The sequence below is a fragment of the Gallinula chloropus genome (genome assembly GCF_964237585.1).
Source record: "Gallinula chloropus genome assembly, chromosome: 12".
NCBI classification, from domain to species: Eukaryota; Metazoa; Chordata; class Aves; order Gruiformes; family Rallidae; genus Gallinula; species Gallinula chloropus.
The window spans coordinates 21,840,890-21,857,347 of NC_140097.1; the positions used below are offsets into that span (position 1 = coordinate 21,840,890).

Genomic DNA, 16,458 nt, shown 5'->3' on the forward strand with positions numbered 1-16,458 from the left:
AGTTCATTACTCTCTTTTACTGCCTTATACAATTTAATTACTGAACCTCTTACGCTCCCAGAGACCGCAAGTCAAGTGCTACGTCTGTGACAAAAGGTTAAGAGACCAATTATTCGACTTTAAAAAAACAAAAAAAGCAGCTTCTGGGGAAAAGCAGAGCAGGCCCAGGGCACGCAGCACCTCCCGGGCCCAGGGCGCGCAGCACCTCCCGGGCCCAGGGCGCGCAGCACCTCCCGGGCCCAGGGCGCGCAGCACCTCCCAGGCCCAGGGCTAGCGCTGCCTCCCTTGTGTTTTCGGGATTTTTTCCCCTTTCTACTATATTTGCCTTGTGATCCTTCCCAAGCACCTCCCCAGCCAGGGTGTGGGGACAGAAGCTTACACTGTATTCAGTAAATGAAATACATTTTCACACACACAAAAGGGCACCACAGAGCAGGAAGGTGAGGTTACTCCACCAGGTCACTTCCTTCAGAAGCAAGCTGAAACACTCCCCAAACCTATGATGCTTTCCAGCATTTAAAGTCTAATGTTTACATTCACCTGTGGACATTAACGTGCAGAGTTTAAGCCCCAAGGAAACCATGCGACTCCAGTGAGCAATTTAGTACACATCTGTAGTGCTTTGTCAGCAAGTAGCTATCACCCACAAGTTGGATTTACCAAATCTTTTATGAGTAAGAGCAGAAGGAACACTGATGCAATCAAATTGAGAAGAGTACTGGTGTAACCAAGATGACTTTTTTAAACTAGATAGATAATACATTAGAAAAACAATACATGCTTTTTAGCACTTCATCTGACGACATCCTACTAAAGGCAATGGTTATATTTATAATTTAGGACTTTTTCATAACAAAATCTCCTATCAGACCCTTCCTTCAAATGACCTCAAAAATGTTCCAAGACAAAATCCTCCCCGAAATGCTCTGAGCTTTGGGCCCTCATCCTGCATAACTATACCAACACGAATGCTCTCATTAGATGATGCGCCCATTTAAAAGGACTGGGACCTTATGTAAATGGCTGCTATTGCTTTTAATTACAGCCATAATTATGGGAGTGCCTCATAAATGAGTAAGGCCACATTAAGCAAAGTTACTGGAAACTTCGTAAACTGCGCTGCAACATACTGGACAAGCACTTGGGAGTCCCACAACTGGTATTTATTCAGTCCCATCTCCAGCTGTCTGCAGAGCACTGTGCAATGAATTGATGACCCTACGTGGGATTTGCTCTGTGTTATACTTGGTTTAGTATGGTTTTGCCTCATGCTAACTAATTCCACTTCAACACTTTGCAGTAAAAACAATGTTTCATTGAGAATGAATGTTTTTAAAGATGTAAAAACCTCAGAGCCTTCAAATTTATTCTATATTAGTGTTGGGGTTGTTTTCCTTCCCACACAAGCACAATGGGAGCCACACAGGAGCTGCCACGGAGCCCACACCGAGCCAGGCTATGAGGTGTTGAGAACAAGGAGCAAAAGCAGCATCCATTTTGGCAGCTCTCCTGGCACAGGCAACAAACCCCTGCTCGGTGAAGATGCCAACGCAAGTGGCACACGAGCGACCCAAGGAACAACAAAGGGTTTTCAGTTCAGCCAGAGATAAGTGTGGCCCATCACTGTGTTTCAACAGATGAATCAGGATCCCCTTAGACCAAGTGGCATGGGCCAACCTTCCTGAAACCCACTTCCATGCCCTGGGTTGGAGTCAGGCAGAGGCAACAGAGGCAGCTGCCCACTGTAGTGCAAGCAGAAGCAAAGCCATGAGCAACCCTCTGAGTCACCGGGCAGGAGCCACGGCCACTCTACAACCAGTGACACCCAATTTTCTATGGCACTGGGCAGCTCAGCATGCCAGGCCAAGGTTCCCTGTCCCGTTAACAGACCCCACTCTGCTTCTGCCTCCGTCCCTCCCCACCCCACCGCTACAGGAGTGCCCAGGACGGCGCCAGGTTTGTCTCATAGCCTGTGTAATACAATTTTCCTGGAAACGAAAGGGGGGGAGGGATAATGACAACACCCTAACATAACCAAGACACAGCCTACGTCCAGAAGTGCTGGTGCACTTGTGTCCCAGCTGCCATCCTGCATTACACAGAGCGCCTAACCAACACACCAGGCTCCTCAGCCCCTCCTGAGGAAAGGCTCCGACTAGCCAGCAACCAAAGGCAAGGCAAAAAAAGATGCAGATTACGTGGTTTTATCGTGCTGTCCTTAGGAACGGGGAAGAAGAACTAGCTGGGTGGCTCAGCATTTGCCGAAGCACTGATTTTACAGCCTTCCACAGCCAATAGAAAGCAGCAGTGCTTGGAGGAGCACAGTGTAAATACACCTTCCCACAGATTGTTACAAAAAATAAATAATTCCCTCACAGCAAAGCCATTTCCAAAAATAACCCCGATAGCAAACAGCCACCGGTACACTACAATTCCATCTGCCCACACCACATCGCCCAAACCTTCCTCTGCCTTGGGCTGCTCCCGGCAAAAACCGCGATTCCCACTTTCCACCTCCCGAGCCCTCCCGACGCCGGACACCCTTTACTCCTTGGCACAGCTGGAAGGGAAGATCCAGACCGGGGCCTCCCAGAAAACACCACCTTTCCCCCGAGCCTTGCCCCGACACGCGTGGGACTCTCCGGAGATGCCCCGCGGGCACCCCCAGCTTGGCAGCCGGAGCTGTGGGAGGGTAAGCAGCGCCCCGGAGGGCACCCAGCCCCGAGCCGGGCAGCCCCGCTCCGGGCGGGGAGGCCGCGGGAGGCCCCAGCGGCCGGGGCTCCTACCTCGGCAGCGCCGGCCCTGCGGGCAGCCGCGGCGACGACGGCAGCCCCACATCTGCGGCGGCGCCTCGGCTCCGGCGGAGAACGGCCCGGCGGTGCGGAGCCCGCCCGGCGCGGCTGAGGCGGCGGGTCCTGGCCGCGGCACCCCGCGGAGCTGCCCGCGGGTGTGCGCGCCCCGCGTGGGGCGGGGCGGAACGGCGGAGACCGGCCCCGGGCAGCCCCCGCCCCGCCGGGCAGCGCCGCTCCCTCCCTCCGGGCCGCCCGCCCGTACCAGCGGCAGCTCCGGGACGGACGCGAGCGGAGCCGCGCAGACCGGGCTGGGCTCTGCCCCGCCGCCGCGGTGGGAGCGCCAGCACCGCCCCCCGGGCCCGGCGTCTCGCTCGGCCCCGCCGCGGGGCAGCGCGGGCACCGGCGGCGAAGCAGCTGCTGGTGAGGCCCTTGGCCCGGCAGCACCTCTGCTGGCTCCTTCCCTCCCTCCTTCCCGGCGCTTTACTCACTCGTTCACGTTCTGCTCGGCATTTCACGGTGGGGCTTTGGTTGTTTGGGGTTTTTTTTTTAATAAACATAATTTCTTTTAAAATAAATTAAAAATAAATAACTGAAGCGAGAGGGAGGGGGAGCGGCCGGGGCCATTTTGCAGCCTGGTGGCAGATCGGCATCGCCAGTCTCTAGAGACAAGGGGGTTTATCAGCACCAAGCGCTCAGGAGCAGCTGCTCCCTGGAGCAGACAAGCAGGAGCCGCAGGTACCCCCAGCGCAGGCCCGAGCCGCACCAGTGTCCCCAGGCAAGGTCAGGAAAGGAGTCAGGGCTGGAATCCCCCTTTCAGCGAGCCAAGGGGGTCCGGGGTGAGGCAAACCAGGGCGCTTACAGCCCATAAAGGCACCCAGGGCACAGCCTGCTTTGTGCTGGGGCTTTTCCCCTGCCCTTGCCAGACAGAACCCCTGGGGACAGCTTGGCAGCTCAAGGGTGGTGACAACAATCCTCCCGCTCCTCATGCTGTTCCTGCAGCAATATTTAAGTATCCCTATTACCTCGTTCGAGTAGAGAATGATCCTTTTCTGTGGCTTGGCTTAGTTAACTGATTTGTAATTTTATTAGCTTGTCCATCTGAGGCAGGCATGAAAGCTGCTATCGAGCTGCGTTATCTCATCGTGCTGTGATCATGTCCTGTGCTGGGGGCAAGGAGCTGGAGAGGCAGTGCTGTGCTTAGGAGAGAGTTGTTACCTGTCCTTCAGAGCATTTGGCCTGCAGAGAGAGGCAAGCTGGAGTTGGGAAGGGAAAACACCACTACTACTGCAAGAGGGGCCGAGCAGAGATGTTGGAAGCTTAAGGAAGAATCAATCTAAAACTGCTTAATACTGAAAATTAGGGTCATTTCCCTTTAAGATGAAAATGGGGCTGACATAAACAATGGAATTAAGACTTTTTGTTTGTTTGTTTTTGCTTAAAACTCACATGCAAATTTTATTTTTTTTTTACCTTGGCAGGATGTCTTCTCATCTTCTCATCTTCATCCTGCGTCCCAGGCTCTCTCCAAGTGATATCACATCTAAGATTGCTGCTTGGGCAGCAGCTTTCAGACCCACCCCCAGGTCAGGTAAGCATTGTAACCATCCTGACCTTGCCTGGGGATCATCTGATGCCTTAAATCTTTAGTTAGTTAACAAAGTAGAGCTTCTTAAATGTTAAACACTTGCAGAAATTAAGCCATATGAAAGAAAGATGGGGGCCATTGTAAACAGGGAGTATTGCATGCTTATCTCCAGGTGATGATGCCACCTGTAATGAGGAAACTTGGCAGTTGAGGTCAACATGGTGCTCGGTATCACTTCCTTGAAGTGTGTGTCTGCTGACTCAGGGAGAGGGTTGAGTTACTTGGGGCTGAGGCACCGAACCCCTGCCACTCCTCCAGTCCTAGGCTGGGTCAAAAGAAAGCAGCAACCCATGGGGAAGCCTCTCTGGAAATCTGATCCTTTTAGGAACTGTGGGTGAGTAGGGAAGAAGAAACTTTCACTGTTGCTCTGAGTTAAGGAGTTACTTTTTATTCTTTGGGGCACCATCAAAGTAAGATGGAGCTCCTTGTGCATCCTCTGGAGAGCTGCACAGCTTCTCAAGGTGTAGGACAGGTGTTTGGCTCTGTGGAGATGGAGGTTGTCTGTTGTGTCCACCTTGGTGTCAATGCATAATCCTTCTTAACTCCCTCTGATTTCATCTGGAGCATTAATACTTCATTTGCTTTATCTTCCTAAGAAGCTCAAGTCACTTTTACATACCTGTGGCCATCTCTGCATTAGCAAGCCTTGTTGCCCACTGATAACACAGTGAAGAAGGGGGACTAACGTGGTGCATGCACACAGCCAACACGTCAGCAGAGCTGAACGTTGGCACAGTTGGCATAGCTTGAAACTCAATTTTAAGTCACCCTATTTTTGGTGTGTGACCAAAAATAGCTCCAGCATGGAGCGAGGGCCACTTGCTGGAGTCATTTGAAAGCTTCTCTGTAAGAACTCCTGCAGTTGTATGTCCCCCTGAGAGGGCCTCAGAGTTGTCTGTTCATTCCTTGTTACATGTTTTTTTGGGCTTAATGAAACCTCCACAAACAATCAAATCACCCACAACTCTGAGAGGATTTTTGCAGCTGGCACGAGCAGCAAGTCATGATGGAGCTCAGGGGGCTGGGCACTGCAGGAGCTCATCCTTCTGTCCTTGGCTTTAAAAATTAAAAAACCCCATGAAAACCCCACAGCTGCAAGGTTTCCCTAGTGTTGGTAAAAGTTTAAAGCAACCCATCTCTCCCTTCCAGCTACTGGAAACTTGCTCACTAACAGTAATTCTCCTCACCATAGGAAGGACAGTGAGGTCCTTGAAAGAGGCCAGAGAAGGGCAACCAGGCTGGGGAAGGGGCTGGAGGGCAAATCCTCTGAGGAGCAGCTGAGGGAGCTGGGGGTGTTCAGCCTGGAGAAGAGGAGGCTGAGGGGAGACCTTCTCCCCACCTCCACTGCCCTGCCAGGAGGGTGCAGAGAGGTGGGCGATGGTCTCTTCAGCCAGGGGACAGGAGATGGGACAAGGGGCAATGGGCTCAAGCTGTGCCAGGGCAGGGTCAGGTCAGATGGGAGGGAAAAGTTCTTCCCTGGCAGAGTTGTGGGGCCTGGAACAGGCTGCCCAGGGAGGGGCTGAGTCCCCACTCCTGGGTGTATTTAAAAAAGGGCAGATGAGGTGCTCAGGGATGTGGTTTTTGTTAGGATGGGAATGGTTGGACCTGATGATCTTAAAGGTCTTTTCCAACCTGGTGATTCTGTAACCCCCTGAAACATCATCTCCTCCATCAGCAGGGTCCCAAGTACCAGTTGCAAAGGCAGCCTGTAATATGGTACAGACTGATGGACAGAGCCTCACTGCAGATGCAGTGGGGCTCTCATGGTTTCTTTTGGTGGATTTTATCTTCTGCTTAACTATGTTTATCCTCTTCCACAGCTTTTCTTCAAGGTTGGAAGGCAAACCTTAGCCCTCAGCCCCTGCAATGCTCTTCCCATTGTCTGCTTGTGATCAGGCTTGTTCCTTCTTGTCCTAGATGGTTTGGCATTGTGCAGCCAGCTGCACTCCTGGAAAAGCTGGACTGCAGGATACTAGGTTTGCAGAAGCCTTAAGTGTTCTTAAAAGCAAAACACATTACATAGCTGATGAACCAGTACAGGTACTGATAGCAAGAATTGCTGGAAATCTTGGGGCTTGCTCAAGATCTGTGTGGCCAGCCCTCAAGGAGGTTGTTGAGTTTTTACCCCAAGTGTGGTTAATTAGGAAAGTGGGACAAGGAAAAAGAAAAATCTGATAATTTAGTTGCATTTAGGAGGAGTCAGCAGGAGAGAAGAGTAAAGGTAAGCACTCACAAAGTTTTCATCCAAGATATTTCATCCCAACTTGTGCTCAGATAGACTTGACCAAGCAGGAGCATCCATTTGGGAAATGTTTGACTTGGACTCGTGCCCTTTGTAAATAGTTACATCTGAAATATTTACACACTTAATGGACCTTGAAAAATTTTTTGCCCTAAACGTGCTTTTGTGGCTTCCAAGGTCTCCTGCCCAGTATGTATTTTCTCCCTGAGGCTAAAGAAAAGGCTGATTAGCAAAGGAAAGTTTATGATCAGGTTTATCTGGTGGATGAGGAACTTCCCCTGAGCCAGCAGTGGCTCTGGTAGCTGAGAAGGGTGATGGTATCCTGGGCTCCATCAGCAGAGGGGTGGCAGCAGGGACAGGGAGGGGATTGTCCCTCTCTGCTCTGCCCTCAGGAGGCCCCAGCTGGAGTCCTGTGTCCAGAGCTGGGGCCCCAGGACAAGAAAGATGTGGGACTGTTGGAGAGGGGTCAGAGGAGCCATGGAGATGATCAGAGGGCTGGAGCAGCTCCCCTACGGAGAGAGGCTGAGGGAGCTGGGCTGGGTCAGCCTGGAGAAGAGAAGGCTGTGGGGGGACCTCATTGCAGCCTCCCAGTCCCTGAAGGGAGCAGAGGAACAGGAGGGGAATCAGCTTGTTAAAAGGACAGAGAATGGCAGAACAAGGGGGATGGATTGAAGCTGAGGGGAGGGAAGGTTTAGATTGGATATTAGGGGGAAGTTCTTTCCAGAGAGAGTGGTGAGGGGCTGGAACAGGCTGCCCAGAGAGGTGGTGGATGCCCCATCCCTGGGGGTGTTCAAGGCCAGGTTGGATGGGGCCCTGGGCAACCTTGTGTAGCTCCAGGCCTGGAGGTTGGTGTCCCTGCCTGTGGCAGGGGGGTTGGAGCTCTGTGACCCTTGGGGTCCCTTCTAACCCAGACCTGTCTGTGATTCCATGGAACAGTACCCGAGAGGGGAGACTTAAAATGTTTGGCAAGGCCTATCTTGGTGAGTGGGAATTCTCATTTCACATCTGCTCAGACCCTCAGAGCTTGCCTGGCCTTTCTCAGGCTCTCTGAAAGGGGGGAATCTTATTATGTGCATCGCTGGAGTGTTTGTCTGGCTATTTTTGTACTGCTTGTTTTCCATATGTGCAGCTGTAGTCAAGTGCTGCTGCTCGTTCCCAGACAGCTGAGATTTTCCATAACCTTTGACTTAGAAAAAACATCTCTTTCCTTAGAGCTCCCTCTCACAACAGGCAGCACGTAAGAAGATTATATAAATATTATATTAAACACATTTTTTGGCAAATTGCTTGCATTGGTGTTGTGCTTTCCCCCCCCACTAGTGTCTGTGTAGCAGAAGGAATAAATGGCACACTCAGGCCATGATATAAATGAATGCTGTGAGGTATATTTCTTCCTGCTCACTTGAGGATTCTTTGTCAATTAACTGCCTTGTTATTTGAACTCTTACATCAATTTTAATAACTGTTTAATATCTTCATCGATGACCTCGATGAGGGAACAGCATCCACCCTCAGCAAGTGCCACTGATCCAGAGCTGGGAGGAGTGGCTGACACGCAGGACACTGCGCTGCCATCCAGAGACCTGGACAGGCTGGAGAGCTGGGCAGGGACAGACCAGATGGGGTTCAACAAAAGCAAATGGAGAGTCTGGCCCCTGGGAAGGAATAACCACTGGAATCAGTACAGGCTGGGGGTGACCTGCTGGAGAGGAGCTCTGCGGAGAAGGACCTGGGGGTCCTGGTGGGTGACAGGGTGGCCATGAGCCAGCAGTGTGCCCTGGGGGCTGAGAGACACAATGGGATCCTGGGGGCATCAGGAGGAGTGTGGGCAGCAGGTCACAGGAGGGGATCCTCCCCCTCTGCTCTGCTCTGCTCAGGCCCCACCTGCAGTGTTGTGTCCAGTTCTGGGCTCCCTGGGATAAAAAAGACAGGGATCTCCTGGAGAGAGTCCAGAGGAGGGACAGAGATGATGAAGGGCCTGGAGCATCTCCCCTGTGAGGAAAGGCTGAGTGAGCTGGGGCTGTTCAGCCTGGAGAGAAGAAGACTAAGGGGGGACCTTATGAATGTTTATCAATATCTGAAGGATGGGATGCAGGGGGAATGGGCAGCCCCTTTTCAGTGTCTGTGGGGACAGGACAAGGGGCAATGGCTGCAGGTTGGAGCACAGGAAGTTCCACAGCAAGATGGGGAAGAACTTTTCCCCAGTGAGGGTGAGGGAGCCCTGGGACAGGCTGCCCAGGGGGTGTGGAGTCTCCATCTCTGGAGAGATTCCAGCCCCGTCTGGACGCCGCCCTGTGCAATATGAGCTGGGGAGCTGCTTTGGCAGGGGGTTGGACCCCATGGGCTCTGGGGGTCCCTTCCAACCCCTGGGATTCTGGGATTCTGTAACTCTATGATACAGGAATCATTTCTTCTTGCTTAGAAAACAAAGGTAAAGCTCACTTTGGTAGTTTGCAGCAAACCAGCAGTCATCCTTCTAGCCATAAATGAAAAGGTTTCACGACCCTTCTGACCAACGTGCTGAAGATGCTCCTGGCAGATTTTGGTGGTGGTTCTTCTTGGGCTCACCTGGTTTCATACCCTGCTGGGGAGAATGCAGCTTTTCAAATTAATTCATTTAATTTGAATATAATTACTGATTCCACAAACTCTATAAGCAGCCTGTCAAAGCAATTTGAACAAGTGTTAACACATGAAATAAAAGGCATCAGAGGTATTTTTCCATGGGGATGAATGCAGCATGGATTTCTGAAAGGAAATCTGCTCCATCTGCTTCTGAGAGGGTAGCACAGAGGAGGGGAGAAGGGAGTAGCTTGTTTTAGGGAGGCTTTTCTGTGCTGGGCTGGTGAGTGAGAAGAGTCACCTCTGTGCCACGAGCTGGTTTGTGCAGTCAGGGAGAGCAGGCTGCTTTCAGATGACCATCTTCAAAGGCCACCACTTCCACTATTATATAAAAGGAGAATGAGATTAAACACAGAGCCCCCCTATTTCCCAGCTGCCTTGAAGACAAGGAAGCAAACTCATGCCTCTCCAACGCTGTGTATATCCTGCTGATGCTTTGCACAAACACACACTCCTCTCAAGCACAGGGTATTTGTGTTCAGGCATCCACTGTAGCCCTGCACTGTGCACCATTGCTCTGTGAAACATTCCCTGCCAGAAGTCAGTCATCAACAAGGCTCTACCTGCTCTGTGGTGTGTATGAAAACAAGATAATAAAGAATATATGGTTCGTGCTGGGAACAGGTTCAGGCTCAAAGTTGTTTTGTTTTTTTCTCTTTATTCAGTTCCAGCTTGGTTTGGTTTTGCTGAAAATAACCCTGAACTCTGTCCAAGAGCACATGGGATCACAGCTATTTAGGTCCTAATGGGGAACTATGACCAGTAAGCTGTCAAATCAAAATTTTCCTCCTAAGAAGAATTACACGTCATGCAGAGTGTTCTGCTGTAACATTTGATGGTTGCTGTAAGGTGGAGCCCTGTATGCTGGCTTTCACCAGGGTCTGTATGAGTGTCCCCCATTCTCCCCCTTCCTGTGTCTTTTCCAATAATTTTCCCTCTTTTTCTCTGGCTCCTCTGGGGTGTTACACTCCCAGAACCCCAGGCCTGATGCACAGCACTCAGCAGCACTGCGAGGCACCGATGGTGTCGCTGGGGACTCTCCTGCTCCATAATGTGCCACGGCAGATGAGGTGGGGACTAGGGAATCCAAAGCTTTAACCATGTCTCCTTTAGTACCTGCTCAGGTCCTTATGCAGAAAAAAGCAGCAAGTCAGCTGTAGGTAACTCTGCAGAAACCAAATAATCCAGCGCTGGGTCCGTACGAGCGCTGCGGGTGCTCACAGCCCCCTGGCATTCACCAGGCCCCAGGGGTTAGGAACTCTGTTTTGAGACATGTTTGTGCCCTGGAGAGAGCCTCACGCTACAGGAAGTATGGAAACACTTCTGTGGTCATAGGTTTTTGCAGCCAAAATGATGCAGGTGTGTCACCTGCACTGTGTCTCCTTCCTCTCACCCAGGCTGGCTCTGCATTGCACCAGCCCAACCAGTGGGCAGCAGTCCCCTGGCCCTGGGAGGGAAGAGAAAGAGGAAATCCCAGCTGAGCAGTTTCACCCCCTCTTCAGGTGCTTCAGGGAGACATTCTCCTGCTCTGCCTCTCCACTGCAACCCCATGAGATAAAGCAGAGGATGGGAGGAACTCTCCTCCTGTTGCCCAGGGCTTTCCCTGCACCCTGGGCTACCTGCTCCTTCCCCAGCAGAGGCTGCAGTCAGCTCACCTGCCACTGCTCTTTTCTGTTCCATGGACACAAGCTTCAGGTGCCTTCAAACAGCTGGGACGATGTTCCTGTAGGGTCAGTGTCCAGCAACAAGGTGGCAAAGACCATAAGGACCTTTCTGCAGGTGTCAGAGGTGCCTGGAAAAGCTGGAAAGCTTCCCAAATAGGGTGCCAGGATGCCCAAGGCTGCAGCATCCCCACTGAAGGCAGCTGGAAACAGCCCAGTCCTCTCCTTGCCTACAGCCTTTCGTCATGGCTTTCCTGACCTCTGGAGTCCCACCACTGCTGACTCTGGGAGCAAACAGCAACGAGTGCTCCTCCAAGATCCCTCCACTCCCTTCTGCCAGGGCACCAGTGTCAAACAAACACCACAGCCACCTGCTCTTGCTGTCAGAGAGCAACTGGAATGGGTCGAGCTCTCCCTGGGGGCAGATGAGGAGTAGCAGGAGAGCTGATGGGTAAAGCTCAAGGGGCAGGGCAATATGGGAGATACAGGTGTGAGTGGTCTGGGTTGGAAGGGACCCCAAGGGTCACAGAGCTCCAACCCCCTGCCACAGGCAGGGACACCAACCTCCAGGCCTGGAGCTACACAAGGTTGCCCAGGGCCCCCTCCAACCTGGCCCTGAACACCCCCAGGGATGGGGCACCCACCCCCTCTCTGGGCAGCCTGTTCCAGCCCCTCACCACTTTCTCTGGAAAGAACTTCCCCCTAATACCCAATTTAAACCTTCCCTCCTTTAGCTTTAATCCATCCCCCTTGTCCTGCCATTCTCTACCCTTTTAACAAGCTGATTCCCCTCCTGTTCCTCTGCTCCCTTCAGGGACTGGGAGGCTGCAATGAGGTCCCCCCACAGCCTTCTCTTCTCCAGGCTGACCCAGCCCAGCTCCCTCAGCCTCTCTCCGTAGGGGAGCTGCTCCAGCCCTCTGATCATCTCCGTGGCTCCTCTGACCCCTCTCCAACAGTCCCACATCTTTCTTGTCCTGGGGCCCCAGCTCTGGACACAGGACTCCAGCTGGGGAGGGCAGAGCAGAGAGGGACAATCCCCTCCCTGTCCCTGCTGCCACCCCTCTGCTGATGGAGCCCAGGATCCCATCACCCTTCCCAGCTGCCAGAGCCACTGCTGGCTCAGGGGAAGTTCCTCACCTCCCATGACACCCAGAGGTTTGGTCAAACAGCTGTAAATATGGGTGCTGGACTGGTGGATAAAACTGCAAAGGAGGCTGCAGAACAAGGTGTCCTTGCACTAGTACCAGTAAAACAGATAAAAATTCAAACTTAAATGCAAAATCTAGTAACAGGCAAGTGGTAGAACAATTAAAGGCAGCTCAAAATAGAGAAGGATGGTGTGTGATGCCAGAAAACCACATCACCAGGTAATGGTGACTCCACAAGTTGCAGAAGCCAAGTGTGAGCAGACACACTGGGGTGCAGATGCTACGGGGTCAGGTTTAAGTACAGCTCTAGCACGTAGGAGTAACAGGAGTAAGCAAACCAATAATGGCAAGTGCCCAACTGGTCTTAAAAATAATCCTTTAAACCAAAACCAGGGCCATTCCCCTGGAGCTTGCTGGCAATTTGGGTGTTCTGAGGTCCCCAGACAAAATGGGTGCAGGGAGGTGGTGGTACTAATGGATACGTTTCCTGGGTGGCCAGAGGCTTTCCTCTGTCACACTAACAAAGCAAGAGAAGTGGTTAAAATAGGTCTGGGGTCCCATCAGGTGTGTCTTCTGACAGAGGACCACATTTGGGAGCAGAGATAGTTCAAGTAGGTAAAGCTCTGAGACTAAATTGGGATTGGCATACCCCCAGGACACTGCAGTCAAGTGGGGAAGTGGAAGGGATGAACCAAACCCCAAACAGTGTGGGCTGTATTCTGGTAATTAATTTAGGATGGAAGTGCTGAAAAAAATTATTGCCAAACTTCCAGAGAGGAAAATGTAAATCAATGCCATGGAAAGGAGCTCGTCTGAGGGGCAGCTTTGTAACTGAGGTTGAGGTGAGGGGTGGTGAAGCTAACTGACCATGGCAGGGAGCAGTGCTGTTGCCCTTCCTGCACAGCCCAACCCACTCCCAGTAACAGGCCAGGAACGCTGGTTCAGGAAGCAGGTCCTGAGCAGGTGAATTACACTGCACAAGGCTGGTGACACTGCATGTGCCCACAAACACGGGTGTGCGACCACCACCCACCCCCCCAGACCCTCCAGCACCACCGACTGGTCACTGAGCACGTGTGACAGGGAGGAGACCATGCAGAGAACTTCCAGGACAGACAAGGAGTAGGTGTCTTTATTCCTTAGAGCCTGCATGCTTTCGGCTGTGCAGCATGCACGTTAGGTGGAGCTATATCCCCCATGCACCCAGGGCAGCCAGAAGCAGTGCCTGCCTTTTCACACTGCACTCCTGGCTTTCAGTCATCACCCTCTGTCCCCCCTTCAGTCTCTGGGTGAAGGGTCTCAGGATAATTTAGGCAGGGACAGCCCGTGGTCTCCAGCTCTCTCCACCCCACAATCAATCAAAGCAGAGCTAACTTCAAAGTCAGGTGGAGCTGTCCAGACAAGCAGCAACTTCTTTCCAAGGACGGAGCTCTCAGGACTCCTCTCCAGCTCACCTGGAACAAGCCACGTGTGGGCCACAGGTGTGCTTTTGATGTACCTGGGCCACAGAGCAAGTGCCTCAAGGAGAGAGGTGGCTGCTTTCCTCCTGCCTACTTATCTTGCATGACAGGGCCTTCTGTCATCACTTGGTACTGACCTTGAGCATGATGATCCCTGCCTGCTCCACCCTGCCATCAGCTCTGCAGTGACTTCCCCTGGGAAGTTCCCCTGGGGCTACTCCCCAGAAGCTGCTAGGGCTGTCCCTGTGCAGCCCACCCTGCTGCTATAGTGAAACTGGCTACGTGAGCTGAGGGACAAGCTGGAGGAGCACTTATTTAAGCAATAGAAAACACAGAGCTTCCTCTGGAGAACTGAACTGTGAGCTGGGGCAGGGGATGATGTTGAGGAACAACCAGCTGTCAGACCTGCCAGGCTCAAAAATGCAAAGAATATTAAGGTACCCAGGAGCCCGGTGAGCACTGCATTGCCATGATGAGAAAGAGAGCTTTGAGTTGGAGTAACATACCGAGACATGTACAGCCTGCTGGGAAGCAAGACCTTTACTGACACCAGCTCCCCAGCAAGCACTAAGTATGAGCAATGAGCCTGCAGCTCTGGCTGCTCACTGAAAGCCTGAGATAGAGGTGCAGTAGGCCAAGAGACGTCCTTCTCTTTGCTGCTTGCTTCCTAGGAGAGGACAAGCACCCAGGTGCCAGCAAAGGGCGCTCTCCTGTGGCACGAACACCACGCCGGGTGTGCCTGCTGTCCCCACCTAGCCCCGGCACGCACAGGCTCAGACACCCTCCAAACCCTCGGGATCACCAGGTTTCCTGCTGCGACCCCCCCGAGGGGCACAGAGCACCTCGGAGGCAGAGCCACACCGGCCAGGCGCCTCCCGGAGCTGGCAGCAGCCAGACCTGCAGCCCCTGGCGCCGGAGCCCTCCCCGCCACAGCCCCCACGCTCGGGGAGGGCGCCGGGCCCGAAGGCCGCGGGCGGGCGGGAGGGCAGGCCGCGGCCATCCGAGGCGGCGGGGCGGCCCCCGGCAGGCAGGCAGAGAGCAGGCAGGGCAGGGGCATAGCGGTTTATTGGCAACACGAGCAGAGGCGGCGGCGGTGGCGGCGGCGGCAGGAGGCCCCGAGCGGGGCGCGGGGCGGCGGCTGCTCCGGCGGGGTCGGGCTCCGGGGGCCGCCCCGGGCCTACGTCAGCGTCTCGCCCTTGGTGACCTGCCGGGGAAGAGGGAAACGCCTCAGCCGAGCCCGGCCCCGCCGCTACCCACCCACCCCACAACCCCCGCCCGCCGCTCACCCGGGCCTCGATGTACTCGATCCTGCGCTCCAGCGCCGTCAGCTTCTCGTTCAGGGTGGCCAGGCGGGAGCGGCACGACATGTCTGCGGGGAAGCGGCAGTCAGAGAGCGCGGCCGCCCGCCCCGGCCCGCCGCCGCCGCCGCCAACCGCCCCGCCGCCTCACCGAAGGAGTTGAGGAAATCCGCGATCTTCTTGATGGAGCTGGTGATCACCTCGATGTACTCGCGGTTGGCCCAGTCCTGGTGGATCTCGCGCTGCACCGGGTCCTCCTGCACCGACATGGCCGCCGCCGCCGCCGCCACCACGGCGCGCACCGCGCCTGCGCGCACCGCCCGCCCTCCCTCCTCCCCCGCCCTCCCGCTCCGCCTCTCAGGGCCGCCCCGCGGGAGACGGGCCCGGCTCGGCCGCGGCCTCCTCGTCGCTGCCGCCCGTGTCGCTGCCGCTCGGTTCCTGCGGGGAGACAGCGCCGTCAGAGCCCAAGTCAGCCCCGCCGCCCCCCGCCCCGCCTGACTGGAGCGCGGCTCGGCCGGGCCCGCCCGCGCGGTACCTCAGCGGGGCTGCCGGCCGAGCCGTCGGCTGAGTCCTCCTCGGCAGAGTCCTGCGAGTCCCGGGCTTGAGACAAGATTTCTTCTCCCTGCGTGGACACAAAAGCCCCGTCCTGAGGCCTGGGAAGCAGCCCAGGGCTGCGAGGAGGGCAGAGCGCGGCGCTTCGTTGCCACCCCACACAGCACGCTGAGGGCTGCAGCCGCCCCGCTGCTCCGGCGCTGGTGGGAACGGGCGGGAGTGGCCGCTGGAGCCACAGGCAGCCCGGGCTGTGAGCACGACCGGATCTCCTTGGGCTCTTCCCTTCTCTGCATGAAGGCCTTGCCACCCAGCAGGGGAGGGGGGCCCCGTACCCCCCGTGACAAACACTAAGTGCAAGAGCAGTGCTTCAGGGAAGCCCTCAGAGATACAGGCCCTGAATCCTGAAATAAACTGCTGCTTTCAGAGAACCATGGAATGGTCTGAGTTAGAAGGGACCCCAAGGATCACAGAGCTCCAACTCCCCTGCCACAGGCAGGGACACCAACCTCCAGGCCTGGAGCTACACAAGGTTGCCCAGGGCCCCATCCAACCTGGCCTTGAACACCCCCAGGGATGGGGCACCCACCCCCTCTCTGGGCAGCCTGTTCCAGCCGCTCACCACTCTCTTTGGAAAGAGCTTCCCACTAATACCTCATATAAACCTTCCTTCCTTTAGCTTTAATCCACCCCCCTTGTCCTGCCATTGTCTATCCTTTTAACAAGCTGATTCCCCTCCTGTTTCTCTGCTCCCTTCAGGGACTGGAAGGCTGCAATGAGGTCCCCCCACAGCCTTCTCTTCTCCAGGCTGACCCAGCCCAGCTCCCTCAGCCTCTCTCCGTAGGGGAGCTGCTCCAGCCCTCTGATCATCTTTGTGGCTCCTCTGACCCCTCTCCAACAGTCCCACATCTTTCTTGTACTGGGGCCCCAGCTCTGGACACAGGACTCCAGCTGGGGCTTCACAAGGGCAGAGCAGAGAGGGACAATCCCCTTCCTGTCCCTGCTGCTGCTTTCTGCTGCACCAGACACAGCTGCAATACA

The 16,458-nt window shown here is 54.5% G+C and overlaps 3 protein-coding genes across 4 annotated transcripts in view; all 3 read right to left on the reverse strand.

Moving 5' to 3' along the window:
• Nucleotides 1-2,866, reverse strand: part of LOC311196252 (6-phosphofructo-2-kinase/fructose-2,6-bisphosphatase 4) — a 52,290-nt gene extending 49,424 nt beyond the window's left edge. For both annotated transcript variants that reach the window (XM_084269777.1, XM_084269778.1), the window contains exon 1: nucleotides 2,787-2,866. In XM_084269777.1, coding sequence (XP_084125903.1) covers nucleotides 2,787-2,838 — 52 coding nt within the window. In that variant the 5' untranslated portion in view covers nucleotides 2,839-2,866. The remainder of the gene's footprint in view (nucleotides 1-2,786) is intronic.
• Nucleotides 2,867-13,220: 10,354 nt separating this feature from the next.
• BRK1 (BRICK1 subunit of SCAR/WAVE actin nucleating complex) lies at nucleotides 13,221-15,177 on the reverse strand. The gene is made up of 3 exons (XM_084269759.1): nucleotides 15,020-15,177; nucleotides 14,857-14,939; nucleotides 13,221-14,774 (listed from the first exon to the last, which is right to left on the reverse strand). Exons 1-3 carry the CDS (start codon nucleotides 15,135-15,137, stop codon nucleotides 14,748-14,750), a joined length of 228 nt encoding a protein of 75 aa, XP_084125885.1. The 5' UTR covers nucleotides 15,138-15,177; the 3' UTR covers nucleotides 13,221-14,747.
• An 18-nt stretch (nucleotides 15,178-15,195) lies between these two features.
• Nucleotides 15,196-16,458, reverse strand: part of FANCD2 (FA complementation group D2) — a gene marked incomplete at its 5' end in the record, with an annotated part of 51,193 nt that continues 49,930 nt past the window's right edge. The window contains 2 exons of the mRNA XM_084269760.1: nucleotides 15,196-15,306; nucleotides 15,404-15,490. Of these exons, the coding sequence (XP_084125886.1) occupies nucleotides 15,226-15,306; nucleotides 15,404-15,490 (168 nt within the window). The 3' untranslated portion in view covers nucleotides 15,196-15,225. The remainder of the gene's footprint in view (nucleotides 15,307-15,403; nucleotides 15,491-16,458) is intronic.

Bases quoted from the DNA above. Each gene is read 5' to 3' on its own strand.
- BRK1 (XM_084269759.1), bottom strand. From the start codon at position 15,137: ATGTCGGTGCAGGAGGACCCGGTGCAGCGCGAGATCCACCAGGACTGG. The intron at 14,940-15,019 runs GTGAGGCGGCGG...GCTTCCCCGCAG, and splicing joins GGATTTCCTCAACTCCTTCG to ACATGTCGTGCCGCTCCCGC. The intron at 14,775-14,856 runs GTGAGCGGCGGG...CTTCCCCGGCAG, and splicing joins TCGAGTACATCGAGGCCCGG to GTCACCAAGGGCGAGACGCT.